At 50.3% G+C, this 24,498-nt stretch overlaps 2 protein-coding genes across 6 annotated transcripts in view; one reads left to right on the top strand and one right to left on the bottom strand.

The window, feature by feature from the left end:
• The window catches only part of UBE2L3 (ubiquitin conjugating enzyme E2 L3), a 72,364-nt gene extending 55,607 nt beyond the window's left edge, over window positions 1–16,757 (top strand). For all 4 annotated transcript variants that reach the window (XM_017882566.1, XM_017882563.1, XM_017882565.1 and 1 more), the window contains 2 exons: window positions 5,431–5,617; window positions 14,275–16,757. In XM_017882566.1, the coding sequence (XP_017738055.1) occupies window positions 5,431–5,617; window positions 14,275–14,429 (342 nt within the window). In that variant the 3' untranslated portion in view covers window positions 14,430–16,757. The remainder of the gene's footprint in view (window positions 1–5,430; window positions 5,618–14,274) is intronic.
• Window positions 16,758–21,817: 5,060 nt separating this feature from the next.
• On the bottom strand, window positions 21,818–23,232 carry YDJC (YdjC chitooligosaccharide deacetylase homolog). Of its 2 annotated transcripts, none has more exons than XM_017882559.1 (4): window positions 22,775–23,232; window positions 22,526–22,685; window positions 22,232–22,331; window positions 21,818–22,127 (listed from the first exon to the last, which is right to left on the bottom strand). In XM_017882559.1, the coding sequence occupies exons 1-4, from the start codon at window positions 22,936–22,938 to the stop codon at window positions 21,835–21,837; spliced, it is 717 nt and encodes a 238-aa protein (XP_017738048.1). In that variant the 5' UTR covers window positions 22,939–23,232; the 3' UTR covers window positions 21,818–21,834. The 2 variants fall into 2 exon arrangements, with proteins under 2 accessions (XP_017738048.1, XP_017738049.1); XM_017882560.1 differs by having other exon boundaries at window positions 21,830–22,110.
• Window positions 23,233–24,498: the final 1,266 nt, after the last annotated feature.

The following is a 24,498-nucleotide window of genomic DNA, read 5'->3' as shown; positions in this document are numbered from 1 at the left end:
GACAGCGAGACTCCACCTCAAAAAAAAAAAAAAAAAATTTAGCAACAAAGTGAGATCCTGTCTTTACAAAAGGATTTGTTTTTGTTTTGTTTCTTTTTTTGGTTTTGTTTGAGACAACGCCTTGCTGTGTCGCCTAGGCAGGAGTGCAGTGGTGCAATCTTGGCTCACTGCAGCTGGTGCCTCCTGGGTTCAACCAGTTCTCATGCCTCAGCCTCCCGAGTAGATGGGATTACAGGTGTGTGCCACCACTCCCGGCTAATTTTTTGTATTTTTAGTAGAGACGGGGTTTCACCGTGTTAGCCAGGATGGTCTCGATCTCCTGACCTCAGGATCCACCCGCCTCAGCCTTTTTTTTAGTAGAGATGGGGTTTCTTTTTTTTTTTCTTTTTTTTTTTCTTTTTTTGAGATGGATTTTCACTTTTGTTGCCCAGACTGGAGTGCAATGGCGCAATCTCAGCTCACCACAACCTCCACCTCCCAGGTTCAAGTGATTCTTCTGCCTCAGCCTCCCAAGTAGCTGGGATTACAGGCATGCACCACCACGCCTAGCTAATTTTTGTATTTTTAATAGAGACGGGGTTTCACATGTTGGCCAGGCTTATCTCAAACTTCCGGCCTCAAGTGATCTGCCCACCTCAGCCTCCCAGGGTGCTGGGATTACAGACCTGAGTCACTGCGCCCAGTCTGTTTGGCTTTTTTGAGACAGGGTCTCATTGTGTCACCCAGGCTAGAGTGTAGAGGTGCGATCATGGCTCACTGCAGCCTCAACCTCCTGGGCTCTTGTGATCCTCCTGCCTCAGCCTCCCAAAGTGTCGGGATTACAGGCATGAGCCACTACACCCAGCCAAATCTGCTTCTCTAGAGCTTTGCCCATGTGTGAGGCATGTAGGACTTTATAGTCCTTATCTCTCATCATGAACTCTGGGTGCAGGCTGCTGCTACTCCCATTTTACAGATATACAGGAACATTCTCAGACTCTTTTAAGCTAGGAAGAGGCAGAGCCTGAGGCTAGACCTGCTAACTTGGGGCCAGATGGCCTCGTTCATGCTTGACCCCAGCTCCTTGGACAGGACCTGGCCCACAGTGGGGAACAAGGGAGGTTGGTCAGTCCTGGACAATCAGTGAAGACCTTTAGCAGATTTCACCAACCAAAATTCATGCAGGAAAGCATGTGTGTGTGTGTCTGTGTCTGTGTCTGCTTGTCTGTCTGTCTCAGGGTCTTACTCTGTTGCCCAGGCTGGAGTGCAGTGGCACAATCTTGGCTCACTGCAACCTCTGCCTCCCAGGTTCAAGTGATTCTCCTGGCTCAGCCTCCTAAGTAGTTTGTGCTACAGGTGTGCCACCACACCCAGCTAGGGAAAGCTATTTTTACATGGCTCAAGCAGTGTAAATGACAATGATGTTTACTTATTCCCCGCCCCCCACCACCACTACCATTTAATTCTCCTCTTGAAAACTAAAAACTGGCTGGGCATGGTGCATCATTCCTATAATCGCAGCACTCCAGCACTTTGGGAGGCTGAGGCGGGAGGATCACTTGAGCTCAGGAGTTTGAGGCCAGCCTGGACAACATAGTGAGACTCCATCACTACAAGAAATAAAAAATTAGCTGAGTGTGGTGGCATATGCCTGTAGTCCCAGCTACTTGGGAGGCCGAGGTGGGAGGATTGCTAGAGCCTGGCAAGTCAAGACTGCAGTGAACTTTGATTTCACCTCTGCACTCCAGCCTGGGTGACTCCCCACAGATGGATAAGCTAACAGTGGTTTCAGCTGCTCGGGGGTGGTTCAGACCTGGATGCGTGGCTTCAGTAGCCCTGGGGCCCCACTGTCTGCCCGCAGCCTCCTGTCTTACTCTATGCTATTCCTTCCTAGTCCCTGCTATCTAGGCTTTAGTCTTCTCTGCTTGGGAGGTCTGTCCCGCTCCTCAGCCTTACGTCATCTTATCCATCCTTTAAGGCTCTTGCTCCATGCCTTCCCTCCCAGGGTAGGGCTTGAAGGTAGGAGAATATGGAGAACTGGTGCAACCAGCCTTGCTCCCCAGCAGAGGAGCTCTGTTTACTGGAGTGCCTACTTAGGCCAGGGCTTGAAGACATGGGGCTGGGGTGTAGGGCTGTCAAGATTGTTCTTCGGGCCAGGTGCAGTAAATTCACTCCTGTAATCCCAACACTTTGGGAGGCCAAGGTGGGTGGATCACCTGAGGTCAGGAGTTCAAGACCAGGCTGGCCAGCATGGTGAAATCCCATCTCTACTAAAAATAAAAATAAAAAAAATTAGTCGGGCAGGATAGTGGGTACCTATAATCCCAGCTACTTAGGAGGCTGAGGCGGGAGAATTGCATGAACCAGGGAGGTGGAGGTTGCAGTGAGCTGAGATCGCGCCACTGCACTCCAGCCTGGGCGACAGAGCAAGACTCCATCTTAAAAAAAAAAAAAAAAAAAAAAAAAAAAGATTGTTCTTGGGCCCTCTTGTGAAGCTTGGCTTTCTTTGGGTTAGGTGTGCCATGGCAGACCTGGGTGAGGGAAAAGGGAGTACAATGGGAAGGGCTTCCTCAGCTCTGGAGATAGGTAGGGTTGGGGAGAGGCCAGAAGGTTCTTTGCTGGGTCATCTCTCAGGCTCCTGGACATGAGAGTGTCCAGGCCCCAAAGGTAGTTTTCCGGTGGTTCCAGGGGCAAGGAGCATGGTGCTGGCCCTGCCTGGTGATCACCCGTGGAGTGATCAGCTCAGGTCCCCAGGGTCCAGCCATTGAGCTGACTACTGCTTCCACCCTGGGAAAATTGAACTGGCCAGGACTTGGCATCAAGGCCATTATTTGGACTCTCACATTATATTCTGGTTGGGTTGTAACTTACCTCTGGTACAACTCTACTTGTATCTTCAGAGAAGATCAAGAGATATTTGCAAAAACATTATCTGATAAAGGACTGTCGAAAGGACAAAGAACACTGAAAAATCTGTAATAAGAAAACAACAATAAATAATACTGTGCACCTCTTACAATGACCAAAATCCAGAACACTGCCAAATGCTGCTGAGGATGTAGAGCAGCAGGAACTCTCGCTCTTTGCTGGTGGGAATGCAAAATGGTGTAGCCACTTTGGAAGACAAGTTAGGCAGTTTCTTTCATTTATTTATTCATAAAATCTTTTTAACAAAGAAATTGAGTCTCACTCTTGCCCAAAATGGAGTGCAGAAGCGTGATCACAGCTCACTGCATTCTCAAACTCCTGGGCCTAAGAAGTCCACCCTTCTTAACCTCTCAAGTAGCTGAGACTACAGGCACATGCCACCATGCCAGGCTAATGTATTTATTTTATTATTATTTTTTGAGGTGGAATCTCGCTCTGTCACCCAGGCTGGAGTGTAGTGGCGCAATCTCAGTTCACTGCAACCTCTGCCTCCAGGGTTTCAACGATTCTCCTACCTCAGCCTCTTAAGTAGCTGGACTACAGGCGGGCACCACTGCGGTCTGCTAATTTTTTTGTATTTTTAGTAGAGACAGGGTTTCACCATGTTGGCCATTCTGGTCTTGAACTACTGACCTCAAGTGATCTACCCAGCTTAGCCTCCCAAAGTGCTGGGATTACAGATGTGAGCCACTGAGCCTGGCCCAGGCTAATATGTTTTATTTTTATTTTATTTTTTGTAGAGATGGGGTCTTGTTATGTTGCACAAACTGGTCTTGAACTCCTGACCTCAAGTGATCCTCCCTCCCTGGCCTCCCAAAGTGCTTGGATTACAGACAGGAGTCACTGCTCCTGGCCCAGTTTGGCAGTTTCTTACAAAAACTAAACATACCTCTTATCATTCAATCTTGCAATTACATTCCTTAGTATTTAGCCAAATGAATTGAAAACTTGTATCCACATAGAACCTGCACACAGATGCTTATAACAGCTTTGTTCATTAATTGCTAAGGTTTGAAAGCAACCCAGATGTCCTTCAGTGGGTTAATGGATAAATTGTACATCTAGACAAATGATATTACACTAAGAAGAAATGAGACTGGGTGCAGTGGCTCACACCTGTAATCCTAGCACTTTGGGAGGCCGAGACAGGCAGATCTCTTGAGCCCAGGAGTTTGAGACCAGCTTGAACAACATAGCAAAACCCAGTCTCTACAAAAGTACAAAAAATTAGCTGGGCGTGGTGGTGCCTATCTGTAGTCTCAGCTACTTGGGAGGTTGAGGTGGGAGGATTGCTTGAGCCTGTGAAGTCAAGGTTGCAATGAGCCAAGATCATGCCACTATACTCCAGTGGGCAACAGAGCAAGACCCTGTTAAAAATAAATAAGTAAGTAAATATGAAGGGGAGAAAAACAAGTAACAGCTGGGCACAGTGGCTCATGCCTATAAACCCTGCACTTTGGGAGTCCGAGGCTGGCAAATCACTTGAGGTCAGAAGTTGAAGACCAACCTGGCCAACATGGTGAAACCCCATCTCTACTAAAGATACAAAAATTAGCTGGGCATTGAGGTGGGTGCCTGTAATCCCAGCGACTTGGAAGGCTGAGGCAGGAGAATTGCTTGAACCCAGGAGGTGGAGGTTGTGGTGAGCCGAGATTGTGCCACTGCACTCCAGCCTGGGCAACAGACTCTCAAAATAAATAAATAAAAAGAACAGAGAGCTTCTAACAACAAATTTATTTCTCAGTTATTGAGGCTGGGAAGTCTGAAGATCGAGGCTCCAGCAGATTCAGTGGCAACTGAGGGCCTGCTTTGTGGTTTATAGATGGTGCCTTCTCACTGTGTCTTTGTATGATGGAAAGGGCAAGGCAGTTCTCGGGGTCCTCTTTGATAAGGACACCAATCCCATCATCACCTAATCACTTCCCAATGGCCCCAACTCCTAATACCATCACATTGGTGATTAGATTTCAACATAAGATTTTTGGGGAGATACATTCAGACATAGCAGCTACATATTGCATGATTCCAGCTTGTCTGATAACCACATAAAACCTATAGAATATGCAACACCAAGTGTGAGCCCTAACATAAACTAGGGAATCTGAGAGGTCGTGATGTGTTAAGGTAAAAGGTTCATTGATGGTAACAAATTTGCCCCTCTGGCGAGAGATGCTGATAGTGGGGAAGGCTGTGTGTATTTAGGGGCAGGGGGTATATAGGAACTCTGTCCTTTCCTCTCAGTTTTGCTGTATACCGAAAGGTGTTCTAAAAAGTAAAGTCTGTTTTTTAAAAAAAATCTAAAGAGACCAGGACATCAATCTCAAACCTTTTCTCAGTTTAGCAGATACCTTGCTCTAGAAATACTAATGGGTGGCTGGGTTGTCCTGAAGGTGGCAGGGTTTCAGTTGATACTTGAATCCCTTGAAATAAATTGATTTTTCAGATAAACAATTGAAACATTCCTGTCTTGGCCATAGGTTTATGAACCATGGTGTGTTCATTTTGATCTCTCATTCCTTCCAGGACAACCCTCCATATGATAAGGGGGCCTTCAGAATCGAAATCAACTTTCCAGCAGAGTACCCATTCAAACCACCGAAGATCACATTTAAAACAAAGATCTATCACCCGAACATCGACGAAAAGGGGCAGGTCTGTCTGCCAGTAATTAGCGCTGAAAACTGGAAGCCAGCAACCAAAACCGACCAAGGTAAGACATGTGCCTGTGTCTTCCTCGGAGGCGGTCTTTGGGGGTGCTGCTCTGGGGTGGGGGTTTCTGATACCAGATCAGACAGAATCCAGAGAATCTTTCCTACCTTACCAGGTACACGCAAAATGTAGCTGAAGTCCTGTCAGGCCTTGTGGGAATGGCTCATCTCAGCTGAACTTTTGACCTGTACAGGGATTGAGGAGGCCCTTCCAGTGCTCAACCCTGGGCTGCTGTCCACAGTGGGAACACATATGGACAGACAAGCCCAGTGGCTTGCTGCCGGTGCAGAGGGGTTCAGGCCGTGGTTTCTGGAAGGGATGAAGGACTGTGGGGCTGCCTACAAGGGGAAGGGAGAGTGGGATTTAAGGTGGCATCACGCAGTAGTTAGTGCCTGAACTCAGACTCCAAGGAGGAAAGGAGGTTGGAGAGGGCCTTCCAGGCTATAGGAAGGGGGTGAGCTAGAGCCTAGTGGCTCAAGGGGTGATGTGAGCGGAGGGACAGAGGCAGATGTAAGGGCAGTATTCCCAGATGAAGGCACATGGTTGGCTTTAGTGGGCCTGGGATTCCCTGGAGTTGGATGTGGCTGTGCGTGGTGCATGTGTCTGTGTGTGGCTGTGTGAACATACACATGCTTATTCTTCTGGGAAGAGTATTTGAGTCAGTATTGTGGTTGTCCTCACTTTTGTCCCCTAGAAGTGACTAGAGTTTGTTATGGACTGTGTCTAGTTTTCATTTAATTCCAGACTTTCTTCAGAAGCCCTCATCTCATATTGTGGTAGCTTTCTTTTAATCTAAAGTCTGTTTAGATTAGAGTGGGTGAAGCTGGCACCTGAGAGGCTGCAAGTGAAAGGTTTCTTTGGGGGGTGCTGCTCTGGGGTGGGGGCTCATGGGTCCCTTCTGATGCCAGCTCCGACAGAGAGCAGAGAACTCCTGCCTTGCCAGGTGCACGCAAAGTATGGCTGAGGTCCCACCAGTCTCGTGGGAATAACTCAGCTGAACTTTTGACCTGTGCAGGGATTGAGGAGGTCCTGTGTTTCAGTGACTGAGAAAAGCCCTGGAAGGTGGCGTGGAAAGCCTTTCACAAGAAAAATCGAGCCTCACTTGTTGGAAATAATCACCATGAAAGGTGCCCATTAGACTCCCACACTGAGTAGAAGAAAGGATTGGGTGCTAAACATTCAGTCAGGGCAGAACAGTCTCTAGTGGGCTTGGTCCTTGTTTGTGTACAAGTTGATGTTTATAAAAGCTTGACACAGTTCTTCTCAGTGCACATGGCCTGGTCTGGTCTTGTCGTGTCGTGTCGTGTCCTGTGTCTTTTTTTGAGACAGTGTCACCTAGGCTGGAGTGTAGTGGTGCTATCCCAGCTCACTGCAACCTCCGCCTCCTGGGTTCAAGTGATTCTCCTGCCTGAGGCTCCCAAGTAGCTGGGATTACAGGCGCCCGCCACCATGCCCGGCTAATTTTTGTATTTGTAGTACAGACAGGGTTTCATCATGTTGGCCAGGCTGGTCTTGAACTCCTGACCTTAGGTGATCATCCGGCCTCAGCCTCCCAAAGTGCTGGGATTACAGGCATGAGCCACCACTTCCGGCCGACCTGGTTTTAACAGATTTCTAGCACTATTGAAAGCCTATAGCTGCATTTGATCAAGAGGCCGGGCGCGGTGGCTCAAGCCTGTAATCCCAGCACTTTGGGAGGCCAAGACGGGCGGATCACGAGGTCAGGAGATCGAGACCATCCTAGCTAACACGGTGAAACCCCTTCTCTACTAAAAAATACAAAAAACTAGCTGGGCGAGGTGGCGGGCGCCTGTAGTCCCAGCTACTCGGGAGGCTGAGGCAGGAGAATGGCATAAACCCGGGAGGCGGAGCTTGCAGTGAGCTGAGATCCGGCCACTGCACTCCAGCCTGGGCGACAGAGCGAGACTCCGTCTCAAAAAAAACAACAACAACAAGAGTGTTCAATGATTCCTGGAGTCCTTGCTGAGTCATGTCTGTTAAACCACCATGCCTGGGGAGTGGCAGTCCTTCTAGGCCAGGCTGCCTAGGAAAGCCCTGCACCTCAAGTTCTGGCCACAAAGAGTTCTGGGACTCCTCCCTTACCTGTAGACTGAGAGGGTGGGGCTAGGGCCAGGGAGGCTCTCAGGAGATGGATGCACATGCTTTGCCGCCTCTCATGGGGCTGCTGTGTAGAAGGCCGTGGCAGGATTATTCACTTTTTACCTTCCTCTCCAGGTGCATTGCCAAAATGCTGTGCTTTTTCAGACTGTGGCTGCTTTTTTTTTTCCCCTAAAGAGCCAAATAACTTAGGGGCAGCTTTTAATTTTTTTGTAAAAGTCCTGTTGACTTGGGATTTTTAAAGTAAAAATTTTGGTACAGGAGCTTTTCTGTGTGCCACGATGGACAGAGCCAGAATTGCTATTTTGTAATTTGGGACAGTTGAGGATTCCTTCCTAGAACATTACTATGTAGATTGTTTGTGGCATGGCCTTGATTCATCCTCACATGCACCAAGAATGTTCCTGGCACTTGATGGCCACATTCCCATGTTTGTTATCTATTACTGCATTATAACCCCTATCAAAACTTTGTGGCTTAAAGTAACACCAGTTTATTAGTTTTTACTCTGGAGGTTGGCTGGGCTCAGCTGCATGGTTCTACAGCTGACCATTCGTTCCTGGGGTCACTCATGCAGCTGTATTGAGCTGAGAACTCAACTTGGCTGGGAAGTGCTGGTAGGCATCGTGCACATGTGTGGAAATGGCATTAGCTAAGGCACTTTGGTTCTCTTTGTGTTCTCTTATTTTCCACAAGGTTAGATTGAACCCCTTCATAGCATGGTGGTGTCAGGGTTCCAGGGTGAAGGCACAGAACTGGTACAGTGTCGCTTCTGCAGATTCTTTTGGTCAGGCAAGTCCAGATTTAATGAGAGGGAAAATAGACTTCAGCTCTTGATGGGAGGAGCATGCAGGATGGGAGATATGATGGCAGAGGTGGGACAGGCAGGCACGGATGCTGAGTCCCCTTGCTGCCTCCTCAGACCCACTTGGGCCTGCTTTTCCCAAATGGCAGCTCTTCTGGACATGCCATTCCTTCTCCCACCTGCCTGATTCTTCCTATGTTGGGTGTCCCTGTTTTTCTGGTGCTATTTCCTGACTGCTGTTGAGCTGCCACTGTCCTGCAAACCCGGCCCTTTCAAATGCTTCACCATTCCTTCATTTGCTTCCTAAATATGGGAAGTGAAAGTGCCACTTGAGGCTGGGCACAGTGCCTCATGCCTGTAATCCCAGCATTTTGGGAGACTGATGGAGGCAGATTGCTTGAGCCAAGGAGTTTGAGACCAGCCTGAGCAACACAGTGAAACCTGTCTGTACCAAAAAAAAAAAAAAGAAAAGAAAGGAAAGAAAGAGAAAGCCACTTGTGCCACCCTCCTGCTGTAATCTTCCAGTGCTCTTCCTTTGTCCCAAGAGCACCTGCTCATGATTTTTGTCTCCTGCCCTTGTCCTTAGAAACTTCGGCATTCCCAAGTATGGCTTCTCCCAGATCCAGCCTTGAAGTTCTTTGACATCCTCAATTCACAGCCTCTAGCTAACTTTAGCCATCTACAAGTACAGAAAAGTAAGCATAATGGAAGAAATAGTAATATGAAAAGATGCTTATATGACCCAGCAATTCCACTCTTAGCTATATCTACCCAAGAGAAGTGAAAACATATGCTCAGTAAAAACTTGTACACAGATATTCATAGCACCATTATTCACAATGGACAGGAAGTGGAAAGAGCCCAAATGTCCATCAGTTGGTGAGTGAATAAACAAAATGTGAGCCGGGAGCGGTGGCTCAGGCCTGTAATCCCAGCACTTTGGGAGGCTGAGGTGGGCGGATCACCTGAGGTCAGGAGTTCAAGACCAGCCTGGCCAACATGGTGAAACCCTGTCTCTACTAAAAATACAAAAAATTAGCTGGGCGTGGTGGCGAGCGCCTGTAATCCTAGCTACTTGGGAGGCTAAAACAGGAGAATCGCTTGAACCTGGGAGGCGGAGGTTGCAGTGAGCCAAGATTGTGCCACTGCACTCTAGCCCGGGCAAGAAGAGCCAAACTCCGTCTCAAAACAAAACCAAACAACAACAAAAAAGTAGTGTATCTCTACAATGAAATATTATTTAGCCATAAAAAGCAATGAAGTACTGTCTTATGGTACATAAACCTTGAAAATATGCTAAATGAAAGAACCATCCATGGAAGGCCACATATTGTATGATTCCATTTGTGGTTGAGCCTCATTGTTCATAGAGTCTGTGTTTGTGAATTTGCCTACTCACTAAAGTTTTTTGTAGCCCCAGAATCAATATTCTCAGCACTTCTGGTCTATCACAGACATGCGCATGTGCAGAGCAGCAAAAAATTTGAAGTACTCCGTGCACGTGTTCCAGCTGAGGTTGTGTGGTACCACACAACCTCAGCTGGCATAAGAATGCCCTGGCTTCTTATTTCAGCTCTCAACTGAAGCAAGTGGGCTCTCTAATGCCACACTTCTTGGATTTTGTGCTTTTTGTAGGTGATTTTGCTTTGGCCCCAAACGTGGTGCTGAAGTGCTGTCTGGCATTCCTGAGCACAGGAAGGTCATGATATGCCTTTTGGAGAAAATACATGTGTGAGATAAGCTTCATTTGGGCATGAGTTATAGTGCTATTGAGTCAATATTACCTATTAAATAAGGTGTCTTTAAACACACATAAAGTTATATATTAATCAGTTGGCAAAAATGTGAGCAGAAGCTTGTTTGAACCTAAACCTCTGTTTCCCTTAGGAGCAATGATTCAGTGTCATTAATTCAATGTTCATGGCAAGTTTATAGAACACAAACACTACAGATAAAATTCAGCTGTATATGGGATGCTCAGACTAGGGTGGATCCATTGAGACAAAGTAGATCAGTGATTGTCAGGGTCTAGGAGGAGGAGAATAGGAAGTGACCACTGAGAGTGGGTTTTCTTTTTGGGGTGATGAAAATGTTCCAGGCTGGGCACAGTGGGTCACGCCTGTAATCCCAGCACTTTGGGAGGCCGAGGTGGGTGGATCACATTTCGGCTTTCCAAAGTGCTAGGATTACAAGTGTGAGCTGCTGCACCCAGCCTGTTGTATGTTTTTAAGCCCCTACATTTTGCAGGAAAAAAAATACTTCTGAGGAGCATTTGGGTTACGGAAGAGACCAAGAACCCAGGGCTGGATGGTTTATAAAATATAATTTAATGTGCTGTGCTGTATATGAAAAATGTTGATATAGGGCCACAGTTGTAGTTTGTAAAGCGGACATACCTGTCAGTGTTCTTTTTTTTCTTTTNGCTCTGCCACCCAGGCTGGAGTGCAGTGGCCGGATCTCAGCTCACTGCAAGCTCCGCCTCCCGGGTTTACGCCATTCTCCTGCCTCAGCCTCCCGAGTAGCTGGGACTACAGGCGCCCGCCTCGTCGCCCGGCTAGTTTTTTGTATTTTTAAGTAGAGACAGGGTTTCACCGTATTAGCCAGGATGGTCTCGATCTCCTGACCTCGTGATCCGCCCGTCTCGGCCTCCCAAAGTGCTGGGATTACAGGCTTGAGCCACCGCGCCCGGCCTGTCAGTGTTCTTACTAGCAAAACAAGTTCAGCTCAGCTGAAGTTTATTATAATTTAGCTAAGGAACCAGAAATGCACCCAAAGGAACAGAGAAAGAATGAAATACTTACCAGTACTACTAAGTAAATTTAAAAATATTCAGACTTGAGGCTGGGCATGGTGGCTCATGCCTGTAATCCCAGTGCTTTGGGAGGACGAGGCAGGCAGATCAAGACCATCCTGGGTAACACAGTGAAACCCCATCTTTACTAAAAATACAAAAAAATTAGCCAGGTATGGTGGTAGATGCCTGTAGTCCCAGCTACTCGGGAGGCTGAGGCAGGAGAATCACTTGAACCCGGGAGGGGGAGGTAGCAGTCAGTTGAGATTGTCTGCACTCCAGCCTGGGCGACAGAGGGAGACTCCATCTCTGCTTCTCAATTAAAAAAAAAAAAAAAATTAAGACTTGATCAAATTAGTGAAAGTAAAACTTTAGAAAATAATGAAATAGACAAATGGCATCTTTTGAGAAATAGGTCTTTTATTTTTAATTTTTATTTATTTATTTTTTTGCTATAGGGTCTCGCTCTTGCTCAGGCTGAGTATAGTTGCACAATCACAGCTCATTACAGCCTCAATATTGCGGGCTCAAGCAATCATCCCACCTCAGCCTCCCAAGGAGCTGGGAGTACAGGCATGTACCACCATGCCCAGCTAATTTTATTTTTTAATTTTGTAGAGGCCAGGTCTTGCTATGTTGCCCAGGCTGGTCTCAAACTCCTGGCCTCAAGTGATCCTTCCTCCTTGGCCTCCCAAAGTGCTGGGAATATAGGTATGAGCCACCAACCTCTGCATTAGTTACCAAGGTGATGATAGTGAGAAGTAGAAAGCCCAAGTATTCATATCAGAGAGTGAGGTGAAAACTCCTGATCGTGCCCCTAACAAAGTACTCACCCTGTCCTTAGCCCAGCAGGGTTTCTAAAATGCTAATACGGTGGTAATTCTCCTGTTACAGAGCCATTTCTAATCATGGGAAAAGAAAGGGAGCCACCTGTTTGTGCTCTTAGGTGACTGTGGTTCAGTTTCCAACCCTGAAGTCAAGAACAGCCAGGAAAAGGGAGCAGTCTCACACCAAGGGTGGTGTGCACTGAATACACTGTGGCCAGTGAGCCAAGGGTGGGCTTCGTTTATTAATTAAATAAATGTTTATTAAATCAAAATACACCTCCAGGGCCTGCTGCCTCTAGAGGTACAGGTGGCTTGTACCGGGAGGTGATACCATCTACCCCTGAGGAGGCTTGGAGACTGAATTAGAGGCCACCCTGGCCTGCAGAGAGCTTTCCAGGCCCCCTGCCCCCACTTGCTGTTGACAGTCCACCCTCCTTGCCCAACCATCCCCTAGCCCCAACAAACGTGGAACCTGTCAGCCTTGCATGTGCCATGCCCTCCTCACCTCTGCCCCACTGCTTCATCTCTACCCGCTGTGGTCACAGGAGCCCTCTCTTTCCCCTTCTCTGCATGGTAAGAAGCAGAGGTTAGGCAGGTGGGCTTTGGACACCAGGCCAGGAGTACTTTGTGCTGTGGCCCTCACTGTGTGCTGTTGAATGATTGTGTCTTTGCATATAACTCAGCCAGCATCAGCATTTTGTTTTATTTATTTATTTATTATTTATTTATTTTTGAGATAGAGTCTTGCTCTGTCACCCAAGCTAGAGTGCAGTGGCACGATCTCGGCTCACTGCAACCGCGATCTCCTGGGTTCAGACGATTCTCCTGCCTCAGCCTCCCGAGTATCAGGGACTATAGACATGGGCCACCATGCCTGGCTAATTTTTTGTATTTTTAGTAGAGACGGAGTTTCAGTTGGCCAGGCTGGTCTTGAGCTCCTAACCTCAGATGATCTGCCTGGCTAGCATCAGCATTTTAATCCATTTCTTGTAATGCTGAGTGAACGATATGAGCCCTCAATAAGGGAATTGTGGCATCAGCAGTTCGGAGAAGAGGGGCACCATTTTACAATGGGAAGAAACATTCTGAGGGTGCTGATCCTGACAGGGTTGGGGTCAGCTGTGGCAAAGTATGTGAGGAGGTGTGGGTAGCAGCTGCTTCTGATTCCCCACTATCCTTCCACCCTGGGGCACATCTGGGCTATGGCACCTAGGGGGAGTACTGTGGCACCCATCAGAGCCATCAGTGTGACATCTGCCTGTGGTCTTGACAGTGTGATGCGATGGCGGTTGTCAGCTTCCCATTGGCTGGCCCCAATGATCCTTTCTGGAGGGTGCAGAAACTCCTAAGGGTCTTCCAGAGTTGGGTCGTTGCGCATTGATAAGTACAGTGCTGCCACATACCCTTCTTTCTAGTGTCCAGTCAGTCACATTAACCAAAACTTCCCTGAGCCGAGCATGGTGCTGGGTGCTGGGCTGATGCAGGGAAGTTCTACTCGGTCCTGCCCCGAAGAAAGTGACCCTGTGTGCATGTGTGATAGTGAGCAATTCAATGCTAGGCCTCCTATCTCCAGAGCACACAAGAGGACTGGATTAGCCAGGCATGGTAGTGCGCGACTGTAGTACCAGCTACTCGGGGGACTGAGGCTGGAGGATTGCTTGAGGTCAACCCAGGAGGTTGACGCTGCAGTGAGCCAAGATGGTGCCACTGCACTCCAGCCTGGGTGACAGAATGAGACCCTGTCCCTCCTCCCCAACGCCCTGCCAAGATAAAAGGGCTGGGAATAACTGAGGGCTAAGACCTCACCAGGTGTCAGGTCAGGAAGGCTTCCTGGAGGTGGAAGCACATCACTGTGAACAATTATGCACCGTAGTGTTAGCTATTTGTTGTCCATCAATGTCTCCTAATCTTTTTTTTTTTTTTGTTCTCCTAATCACAGAGGAAATATGAGTTTTCTGGTGGTCAGAATTTTGGATAGATAGGCTGCTTTGGCTTAAAAGCACATTAGCGATAAACCAGTGGTAAAGCCAGAGTTTTGTTCCCGGGATTAGCTGCCTCTTGCCTGTGCCATTTCTGAGACTGTGTTAACCCCCCATGCCTTGTCCTTCTCTTGGCAGTAATCCAGTCCCTCATAGCACTGGTGAATGACCCCCAACCCGAGCACCCGCTTCGGGCTGACCTAGCTGAAGAATACTCTAAGGACCGTAAAAAATTCTGTAAGAATGCTGAAGAGTTTACAAAGAAATATGGGGAAAAGCGACCTGTGGACTAAAATCTGCCACGATTGGTTCCAGCAAGTGTGAGCAGAGGCCCCGTGCAGTGCATTCAGACACCCCGCAAAGCAGGACTCTGTGGAAATTGACACGTGCCACCGCCTGGCGTTCGCTTGTGGCAGTTACTAACTTTCTACAGTTTTCTTAATCAAAAGTGGTCTAGGTAACCTGTAAAGAAAGGATTAAAAATTTAAGATGTTCTAGTTCTGCTCTCTTTGTTTTAAAAATCACTGCTTCAATCTATTCCAAAAGAATGGTGTTTCTTTTCTTGTCCAATTTTATCCAAAATCTTCAAGTTGCATTTAGCCCATAATGTTTAAAAAGAAGGAAAAAAAAGGTTGTGGTTCCCTTTCTTCCCTACCCTTGCCACTCCCACTCTCTGGCACCGAGTTTATTTTTCACTTACTTCCCCAGACCCGGAGCCTGCCTCCGCAAAGGAGAAGAGACTGCCCTGGTGGTCCTGGTGGCTTTTCTTAGCGCGTGTGCGACTGTTGCCCAGTGTGGGAGTTGGTTTAAATTCTCCTGACTCCAGTTTATAACATCCTTTTAAAAAATTTAAAAACAAACAGCCACACCCCTCCTCCAGTCCTTCTCCTCAGTTCTTGTGCGAATCTCCAGCTGATGTTACCACAGTAACATCAGTTAATTGGGCAAGCCCTGATGTCAGTGTGTGTAACTGACCTCTGGCCTGGCTTGCGCAGACAAACCCTATAATCACAGGTCTGTGGTGGCCCCGAAATGGGGGGCCTGCTAGTCAGGAGGATGCTGTGCACACTGTGTGTGATGAATCTCGCCAGAAAGGCTTCTGATGTCCCAGGTTGGCACTTCTTCCTGCAGCCATTGTAGAAGATCTGCTGGTCCTTGCAGGCAAAGCTACAGCCAGAATGTCCGTTTGAAATTCCCAGCTCATCTATCACCAAGTTTCATCTGAATGTGCCACGGAGCTTGCTCTCCACTTCCTCTGTGCAGCAGCCCCGCCACAGCCCTCCCTCGGCACACTTTGACCCTTTGTAGGATTGGAATTAGCAGGACTCGGCTATTTAAAGCACCAGTCTGGGGTCTCCTGGGCCCCTGCTGACCCCTTCCTCCAGAGCAGCTGGCCCAGCCCGGGAACAAGACGGACTTCCTCTCCCTTTGGACTCACAGCCTTTGCAGAGTCAAGCTCCACTTGAAGCTCACTCAGTAATATCCTTTCAATGTGTTTTATATTGTTTTGACTGCCTTTTTTTGTAGAAATAAAAATTGACCTTAGAATTTATCATCAGATAAACTTGTAAAGATTTGAATATTAATGTCTTTTCAAGGCAAATGGGATTGTCTCCGAACTAGTAGAGAATCCGTGTCGCTCTGACACCCCAAGGAAGCCAACGATCCAAATGCCGTGTGTCACCAACCCCGCTTCTGCCACTGGCGGCTTCCCTTCTTGGCTCTTAGGGGGACTAGATCCTGTGGAGAAGATGACTTAAACTTTGCTTTTTGTTTTAATTTTAATTCTAGATCTTTCCGGGGTCTGATCTGTGCAGAAGTGGGGAGTGATGGGCAGGTTAGGCAGCCTAACATCATTCAGGCGCGTGGCCCCTGTGGTGTGTACATGAACTCAGCTTCTTTTGTCCTAGGTACGCCAAGGCAGGTTTCTGGAGACTCATGTGCCCAGGATGGCAAGGGCACTGGGCTGGCGTTTCCATATCTGTCTCTTCATTAGCAGAAAAATGATGATGATTTTTATTTCACTCACACTCCAATTTGTAATAAAATGCCAAATTCTGTCAGAAACTATCCAAACAAGCCACCATTTGTTCTTGTTGCTTCTCTGGATCCAGAAATGTTGCCATTCTTGGAAACTGTCCCATTGCTTCATATTTCTGCCAACGTAGCTCTGCCTGCCTGTCACCCCCTCACTGCGCTCTGCTCAGCACGGGAGGATACCTGTGTGCCAGCAGCCCCTCAGGGACTCTCAGCCCTGGCACTGGCACCCCAGGGTTGGCCCCGTCAGCAGAGGCCTGGCTTTCGAGCCAGTGGGTGTCTCTCCTTCGGGCCTGGGTGACTTGCTCCTACCAGCCATGCCCTCAGGGTAGGCTCTGAGCAAGCTGGCGAACAGCCTTGGCTGCTCCAAAACCAAAAAGCTGGGTCCTCTGGAGGAGGGGCGAGCTGTGGAGCAGCCACCCACTGCTGCCCCTAGCTCACTCAGGAATTCACACCCGCCTGGTTTCTTGAAGTGTGCCGGGTCCTTCCCTCTGCTCCCTACTCCCCACCACGGCAGAGAATAGGCTTTCTAAGATGCTGCGATCCCGTTCTGCTGCCCTTAATAAAAATGCTCTCAGACACTGGTTAGTTGTGTGGGTTTCTTCCTTCCTGGGAGCGGGCAGTGCCAGGGGCCTGTGCTCTTGGAGATGGGAGGGCTGGCTGGGGCCCAGGTCCTGGGGCTTCTGATCTCTCTCCCCATTCCCAGCCTCTCCAAAAGAGGTACATAGAGGTGTTCCTGCCTCCCTAGAGGGAAGGAGATGAGGTATAATCAACGAGAAAGCCAGACTCCAGACAGTCGGGGCCTGCAGAGGGCGCTCTTGGGTGTCTGGTGAGGGGACAGGGACTAACGTGTGGGTGCATCACTTACATGTGGGAGTCATCCTGGAGCCCCCTGGGAGTGTTACGATCCATGTTTTGAAGAGGCAAACCTGGGGTCCCAAGAGGTCACAGAATAAATAAGGGTGTGCCTGAGGGTGGAGCTGGACCATGTCCATGAATGGTGCCAGCCAGAAACACTATTTGAATCCCCCAATATAGCCCGCTGCTGCTCAGCCAGGCCCAGGACTTTTTTGGCCAGGCCTTCCCTGCCTGGAATTTGACACCTGCTGAGATCAGGCCTGCACTGTCAGCTGGATCTGCAGGTCTTGGGGAACGAAGCTTCCTGGGGTGTCATTTTACTAGCCTTTAACATACCTAGCACTTTACCCTCTTAAGTCTCTGGAGAGCCGTGTGGCATCCTTATCCCTGCTTTTAAAGACAACCAAGACCCTGGCCTGTTTTTGTTCACATTCTGACTGCAGAGCCTGTTGTATTCTACCACTTGGCACGTTTCCTCCCACAGGGTCCCTCTGAGCCCAGAAACAGACAGTTACCCCCTTCCCCAAAGCCAGAGACATTTAAGTCCCTCTGTAAACTTCTTTCCTGCAGCCACCAGCCACCAGTTTTGGCCTTGTTCACTATTAATTGTTCAACTTGAAATAATCCATTTCATCACTCCTGTACCTGGCGCAGCCTGACTTCTGTCACCTGCTGCCCCTTGCTGCTGCTCCTTTCATTTGGTGCCATCTAACCCAGCCCTGAAAGAAGCCAGAGCTGCTCTCAGCATTTCCCACCCTGTCCTGCCCAGCTCTTCGTCCTCTCCCTGCTTCCTGGGTATGGCACGGGGGAAGGGCACCAACCTGGAACAGAGGGGAGCTAAGGGTACCATTGCTCCCAGTGCAGTGCAGTGCAGTGCTTGGCCCAGGCCATGCCTGGTAAGTGGCCATTTCCCAGATTATTGGAATGTGTTCTTGTTCACTAACAGTTCCTAGGGAACCCTGGAGGCCTCAGAGGATCAGAGTGGAAAGGACCACCGTGCAGAGGCCATAACTGAGGCCCTGGGAAGGAAGTCACTTCCAGAGAGCATTCCCCACCCTGTGCTGGCCAGGTTCAGAAACCCCCCTGTGGCTCCACACATTGCCACAGGTTTCTCCTACATCTTCCTGTGTCGCTGGATGACTGTCCCTGTGTGTACCAGACTGGGAGCTCCTTGCAGACCAGGCCATTTCAGCTCCAGCCCGGGCCTGGCACAGAGTGGACCCTCCAGACACGAATGCTGAGTGAGTGGGTAACAGTGAACCACTTGGCTAAGACACACCCCTGTTGCTGCCCCCACAACCCCCGTGGGCCACAAGTCACCACCCTAACAGGTCCTTACCACTTTCACTTCGTGAGGAGGGCCTCATAATCAGGTGGGCCTGATTATCCTGTGAGTCTATGGCCCCTCCACTCTTTTTTTTGAGCCGGGCTCACTCTGTCGCCCAGGCTAGAGTGCAGTGGCATGATCACTGCTCCCTGCTGCCTCTACCTCCCAGGCTCAATCGATCCTCCTATCTCTGCCTCCTGAGTACATAGAAATACAGGCTCGTGTCACTACACCCGGCTAATTTTTGTAGTTTTTATAGAGACAGGGTTTTGGCATGTTACATAGTCTGTGTGGTCTCGATCTGCTAGCCTCAAGCCTTCCTCCTGACTCAGCCTCCCAAAGTGCTGGGATTACAGGCATGAGCCATTATGCCCAGCCATTATTTTTTCTTTTTTAAATAACTGAAATGAGATCTTACTGTGTTGTCCAAGCTGGTTTCGAACTCCAGAGCTCAAGTAATCCTCCCACTTCAGCCTCCCAAAGCGCTGGGATGATAGGTGTGAGCCACTGTGCCTGGCTTCACTTCACTCAAATGCTCATGGTCAGCAGGGCGCTGTGGCTAACGCCTGTAATTCCAACACTTAAGGAAAGGCCAAGGCGACCAGATCTCTTGAGCTCAGGAGTTTGAGACCAGCATGGGCAACATGCCAAAACCCCATCTCTACAAAAAATAAAAAATGAACCAGACATGCCTGTGTTCCCAGCTCCTCGGGAGGCCAAGGTGGGATGATCACCTGAGCCTGGGGAGGTCGAGGACTGCAGTGATTGTTCCACTGTACTCCAGCCTGGGTGACAGGATGAGATCCTGTCTTTAAAAGAAAGGTCCATGGTCCCCAGGGCTGCTGTCGGCTCTTTGCTCATCCCTCCTTCCCTCCCTGGGTGACAGTAGCCACTCATCTGGCATCTGTGTAGACACCCAGATCTCTCCTGCCCACCCACACCTCTCTCCTGAGCCTAGAGCTGCACAACCAGCTGCCTGCTCCTCTCAGAACACTTCCGTAACAGAAGCCCCTCAAGGGAGCTGCGTCTGTGCCTCCGGCTAACTTCAGGCACCCCTCTCCCAGCCCCAGCCAGCAGCCTGCAGGAGTGTGGCCAGATCTCATTAGGCTGAGGCGAGGAGATGGAGGCTAGGCAGCAGGAGGAGCCACCGTACAGTGATTCCAGCTCACAAGCATGGGTGCAAGAAAGCAGGAAAAGGGCTGTGGATGGGAGAGTCCAAGTCTAGTGAAGGTCAAGATGGAAGACAAGTGTGGAGCCAGAAAAAGGGACTGAAGCCGCAGTCAAGGGGATGGGGCATGGGTGGGTAGAAGCAGGAAGGCGGAGAGACATCCCACACTCAACCTTCAGAAAGCCACACGTCCCTCTAAGCTGCCTAGGCTGGGTGAGAGCTCTCTTGACCACTGATTCCATGTTTGGCCCAGGCTAGGGCCTGTTGCACATTAAATAAATGAATGAGTAGTTTCAAAGCCCTGTTCTGCCACTCCTGCCTCTACCCCTGTAAAATGGGGAGATCGGTGCCAGCCTCATAGATGCTATTTCATGAAATGAGATAAGAACCACATGGTATTCCATCTGCCTTTCCATCCTCCGGAGTGGGGCAGGACTCTGTGCTCCAGAGGACTCCCACTGCCTTCCCCATCTGCTCCTGCACCTCAGGAGCTTTCGCCTAAGCCACATGGGGTCCCAGTCCACAGGGCATCCCTACATTGCGAGGTCAAGTTAGGAACCTCGGTATCCCATTTCCTGGGAAGACTGCTCCTCCTAGAAAATTTTAAATGTATTCCCACGGGGTTGCAGGGTCTCCTTACGCCTATCCCCTGGAATGGCTTACATCTAAACAGATGACTTTTTTCTTTTTTTCTCAGCTCACTGCAAGCTCCACCTCCCGGGTTCACGCCATTCTCCTGCCTCAGCCTCCCGAGTAGCTGGGACTACAGGGCGCCCGCCACCTCGCCCAGCTAGTTTTGTCTTTTTAGTAGAGACGGTTTCACCGTGTTAGGCCAGGATGGTCTCAATCTCCTGACCTCGTGATCCGCCCGTCTTGGCCTCCAAAGTGCTGGGATTACGGCTTGAGCACGCGCCCCGGCCCTTTTTTTTTTTTTGAACGGAATTTCAGTCTTGTGACCCAGGCTGGAGTGCAATGGCGCAATCTCGGGTCACCCAACCTCCGCCTCCGGGTTCAGCAATCTCCTGCTCCAGCCTCCTGAGTAGCTGGATATCATAGGCATGCACACCAACGCCCAGCTAATTTTGTATTTTAGTAGAAGATTGTGTTTCTCATATTGGTGACTGGTCTCAAACTCCTGACCTCAGTGATCCGCTCGCCTCGGCCTCCAAAGTGCTGGGTTACAGGTTGTGAGCAACTGCACTCTGGCCTATAGGTGACTTCTAAAAATCCATTACTGGAGATTATAGTATTATGCCCCATCTTAAAAAGGCAGGCCTGGTGAGGACAGTCTCTCCCACTCCCACCCCCTAAAAAGGAATAGAAGAAAACACAGCATGGAACAAATTGAAAAACCAGAATGGAGGAATGGCCATTTCACTGAGTGGTTTAGCCCCCCAAACGAGGGACTCTCTTTGTCCCTGACTTGGTTTCTGTGAGGTGTCTCCTGGGCAGAGCATAATAACCACCCAAGTTGAAAGCCACACGTTTTATTTTATTAATATAAGCCATTCTTCCCCACTGCCCCAGTGGTGAGGTGGTTGCACTGCAGCATGGAGGGGCAAAATGCCTGCGGGCCCTAGGACCACTGCCACGAGCGGATGGGGCCGCCTGCAGGCCAAGAAGGCTGCTCAAACTCTAGATGCCATTTGGAGCCATGAGGACCTGGCGCCCAGACGTGGCAGTGTCCTACCAGGAAGTCAACAGACCTGCTCCAGGGGACCGTTTCTGGGCTCCCCTTGCTTTGTGTAAGGGGATTAGTTGCTTGGTTGTCGGTAGCGGAATTCAGAGTAGGGAGGCATTCCAGGAAGGGTTCCAGAGTGGCCTCACAGGGGACCTCCATCCCCTGGGCCTCTGGAGTCGAGTTCCCCTACTGTCGTCGCAGGGCCGCAAAGCTGCACACCATCATGGGCAAGGCCGGGGTCCCCAGCTGGGGCGCGGTGAGGACGCGCAGCTCATGCAGCGCTCCCAAAGAGCAAGAGAAGTGTCAGGGCCTTCACCGCAGCCGCCGGTGGGAGGCACACTGGGGTAGCCGGGGTGCGCCATCGCTCGGCTGGTCAGGGTCGTGCCCCGTAGGGTACCTTCCAGGACCCGCGCCAGGGCCCGGGGACACGCGGTGAGAGACAATGTGGCGGCCGCAAGTGCCAGGCCCACAAGGTCTGTCCACTGTGGTGGCGGGCATCAGCCGGGGCAGGCCGCCAGGGCCAGGTGGGTGGGGTGGGGTGGTGGGTGGGTGGGAATGGGTGGGGTGGGTAGACGGACGGGCGGAGAGGAACTTGGGGTGTCGTGTCCGCAGCGGTCGACGCCAGACTCACTTCTGGGCTGAGAAACGAACACAACTAGCCAGGTGAATAGTCAGTGGGGAGGGACTGGGGCAGCTATGGTAGGAGACAGGGCGGGAAGCCTCACCGCAGGCCGTGGCGGGAGAAGGGGCCCACGGCGGCCCGAGCGTCGCGCTCCACGGCGCAGGCGAAGGCGCGCGCGGGGGCCTCCAGCCAAGTGCAGCCACCCACACCGCGCTCCAGCGGCAGTCGCGTAAAGCGCACCCCATAGGCCTGCAGCGCCTCCGCGAACACCTGGCACACGCCTGCGGGGGGAGCGGGTCTAGGAGGAGCACGTCCCTTCACCTGGGGGCATCGAACTTCCCCTACTTCCCCAGCCCCACCTGGGAGTAAACGCCCTCCAAACTGGGATCACCAACCACGCACCTGGGAGTACGTGCACGTGCTGGTGGCCGTCCACGTGCGTGGGGGCCCTGCCTAGCAGCTCCCGGAAGCAACTTAGTTGGGCCTCGAGCTCCTCCCGCACCTAGAGGGCGAGCGAGAGACACCTTGAGCAACCGGGAGTAGCTGCCGAGGATACCCTCCTCGTGCTTCCGTGTGACGGCTCCAGTGTTTGAATGAAGAAGTCATCCACCGCCATCTCCTAATGGCCTCACAGTACCCTCCGGGCGGAGCTCTGGGGGTCCTCGCGAGCATCCTCCTGCAGCTGCGGCTCCGCACCTGAGGCAAATCCACGTCTCCGGCCGCCACCGCCTCCCGGAATCCCATCTTGCCAAGGAAAAAGCCTTCGGGGCCGAGCAGCGACGAGGCGCCACGGCGGGCCGGACCTACGGGGCGGCCCTCGGACAGGTTGGCGTGGAGGCCCGTGGGGATGCTGTGCCTGAGGGCGGAGCGCGAGCTGGAGCACTAGCGGCTGCGGAGCAGCGTGCCCCAAGCCGGTCATCGCCCTGCTAGGGGCCCTCCCCTCACCTGCGGGCCAGCTCCGCTGCGCTCTCCGTGGCCGCACCGTTGACCAGCAGGGACACGCTGGTCACGGCCCCGGCCAGAAAGGCCTCCACGATGCCCTCATCGCGTCGCGGGCAATAACCAAAGTCGTCCGCGGTGACCACCAGGCGCACGCGAGGACGGGACATGTCCGCCTGGGCCCACCGCTCGCGCTCCCAGGGGAGTGGGCTGGACAGCCCAGGCCCCGCCCCCGGACGCTGCCCAGGCCCCGCCCCGACGCACACGCCCAGGTGCGGCTGCGCTTCGCCTTTGTTCTCGCCACCTAGCGGTCCGGCGTGCCCCTGCAGGGACCCGGCAACTGCTCCCGCGCTAACCAGACCAGTGCTGGATTCATTGCAACGGGGAACTTTCCTTGACTGCAAAAGTGATATTTAATATGAAAAATACCAAAACGAAGTCGGGCGCAGTGGCTCACGCCTGTAATCCCAACACTTTGGGAGGCCGAGGTGGGTGGATCACGAGGTCAGGAGTTCAAGACCAACCTGGCCAACATGGGCAAACCCCGTCTCTACTCAAAATACAAAAATTTGCCGGGAGTTGTGGCACGCGCCTGTAATTCCAGCTACTCGGGAGGCTGAGGCAGGAGAATTGCTTGAACCCGGAAGACGGAGGTTGTGGTGAGCCGAGATCGCACGACTGCACTCTAGCATGGATGATAGAGCGAGACTCTGTCTCAAAACAAAAAAAGAAAGAAAGAAAGAAAGAAAGAAAAAAAGAAAAAGAAAGGAAAAATACCAAAAAAGAAAAAAAAAATCTCCTACCCTTCCCAGAGATTGCCATTGTAAACTTTCTGGGTTGTGTCCTTCCAGTGTTTTCTCTAAGCAAATAAACACACCCAACTCCCTTTCTCCCCAACCCAACTTTTTTGTGTGTTGTTTTGAGAACATAAAGATGATTACATCAATGTTATCACATTCTGGTAGTTTCTTAGCAGTGTGATCGAAAATTTTCATATTATTGGCTATTCTTATTCTTTTCAAATTGCCTATTGATCTTTTGCAGATTTTTATAAGAGCAGGCATTTTCTTGATTTATTTTTTATTTTTTCTTGAGCTCTAGACACTAAGAAAATGAAAGAAAGCATATACACTAATGGCTTCTTTTGAGAAAACATTATCTCCTGTTTCCATCTTGAGCTCTCTGCCAGGCTACAGCTTTTACATTCATAACTTCACTGTTTTTCTCTTTGGTCCAGAAAAGCTTTCCTTACCCATGACTGTATATGGTAGGCAGCCACAGTTTTCACTGCAATGTGGCGGTCTTGATTTTTCCCATGGTATTTGTGTCCAGACTATGAAATTGGTAATGTCATTCCTGTTTCACAGATTAGGAAATGGGGGGTCAGAGAGCGAAAGTGTGGTCCTGCCAGGAGTAGTGGAGATAAGACTGAACCTCACAGCTCAGGGCCTGCACCCAGACCTGCTATGTCCTCTCTGTCCCTGACCTAGTGGGTAGCCAGAGCTGAGAGGACAGAGCAGAACTCGAGAGTAACAATATTTCATGAGGTATGTGAGGACTGAAAGCCTCATAGAGTCCTTCAACCATGCTCTTGGCGTAATGACTGATGTGTTTATAGTGACTGGTGAATGTCAGACCTCAACCAACCACCATTCTCCACTGGAAGCTGATCTTGGAAAGGTCAGAAGTCCCAAGGGTGCGCAGATGGGAAGGAGGAGACTAACATTTAT

Source organism: Rhinopithecus bieti, unplaced genomic scaffold (assembly GCF_001698545.2).
Source record: "Rhinopithecus bieti isolate Rb0 unplaced genomic scaffold, ASM169854v2 scaffold_13317, whole genome shotgun sequence".
Taxonomy (NCBI): Eukaryota; Metazoa; Chordata; class Mammalia; order Primates; family Cercopithecidae; genus Rhinopithecus; species Rhinopithecus bieti.
The sequence above is the reverse complement of the archived record's forward strand: the minus strand, read 5'-3'. Positions and strand labels throughout refer to the sequence as shown.

Coding starts and splice junctions, on each gene's coding strand:
- YDJC (XM_017882559.1), bottom strand. CDS start 22,938: ATGTCCCGTCCTCGCGTGCGCCTGGTGGTCACCGCGGACGACTTTGGT. Junction 22,686..22,774: donor GCAGCGGAGCTGGCCCGCAG/GTGAGGGGAGGG, acceptor CTCCGCCCTCAG/GCACAGCATCCCCACGGGCC. Junction 22,128..22,231: donor GCACGTGCACGTACTCCCAG/GTGCGTGGTTGG, acceptor TGCTCCTCCTAG/ACCCGCTCCCCCCGCAGGCG.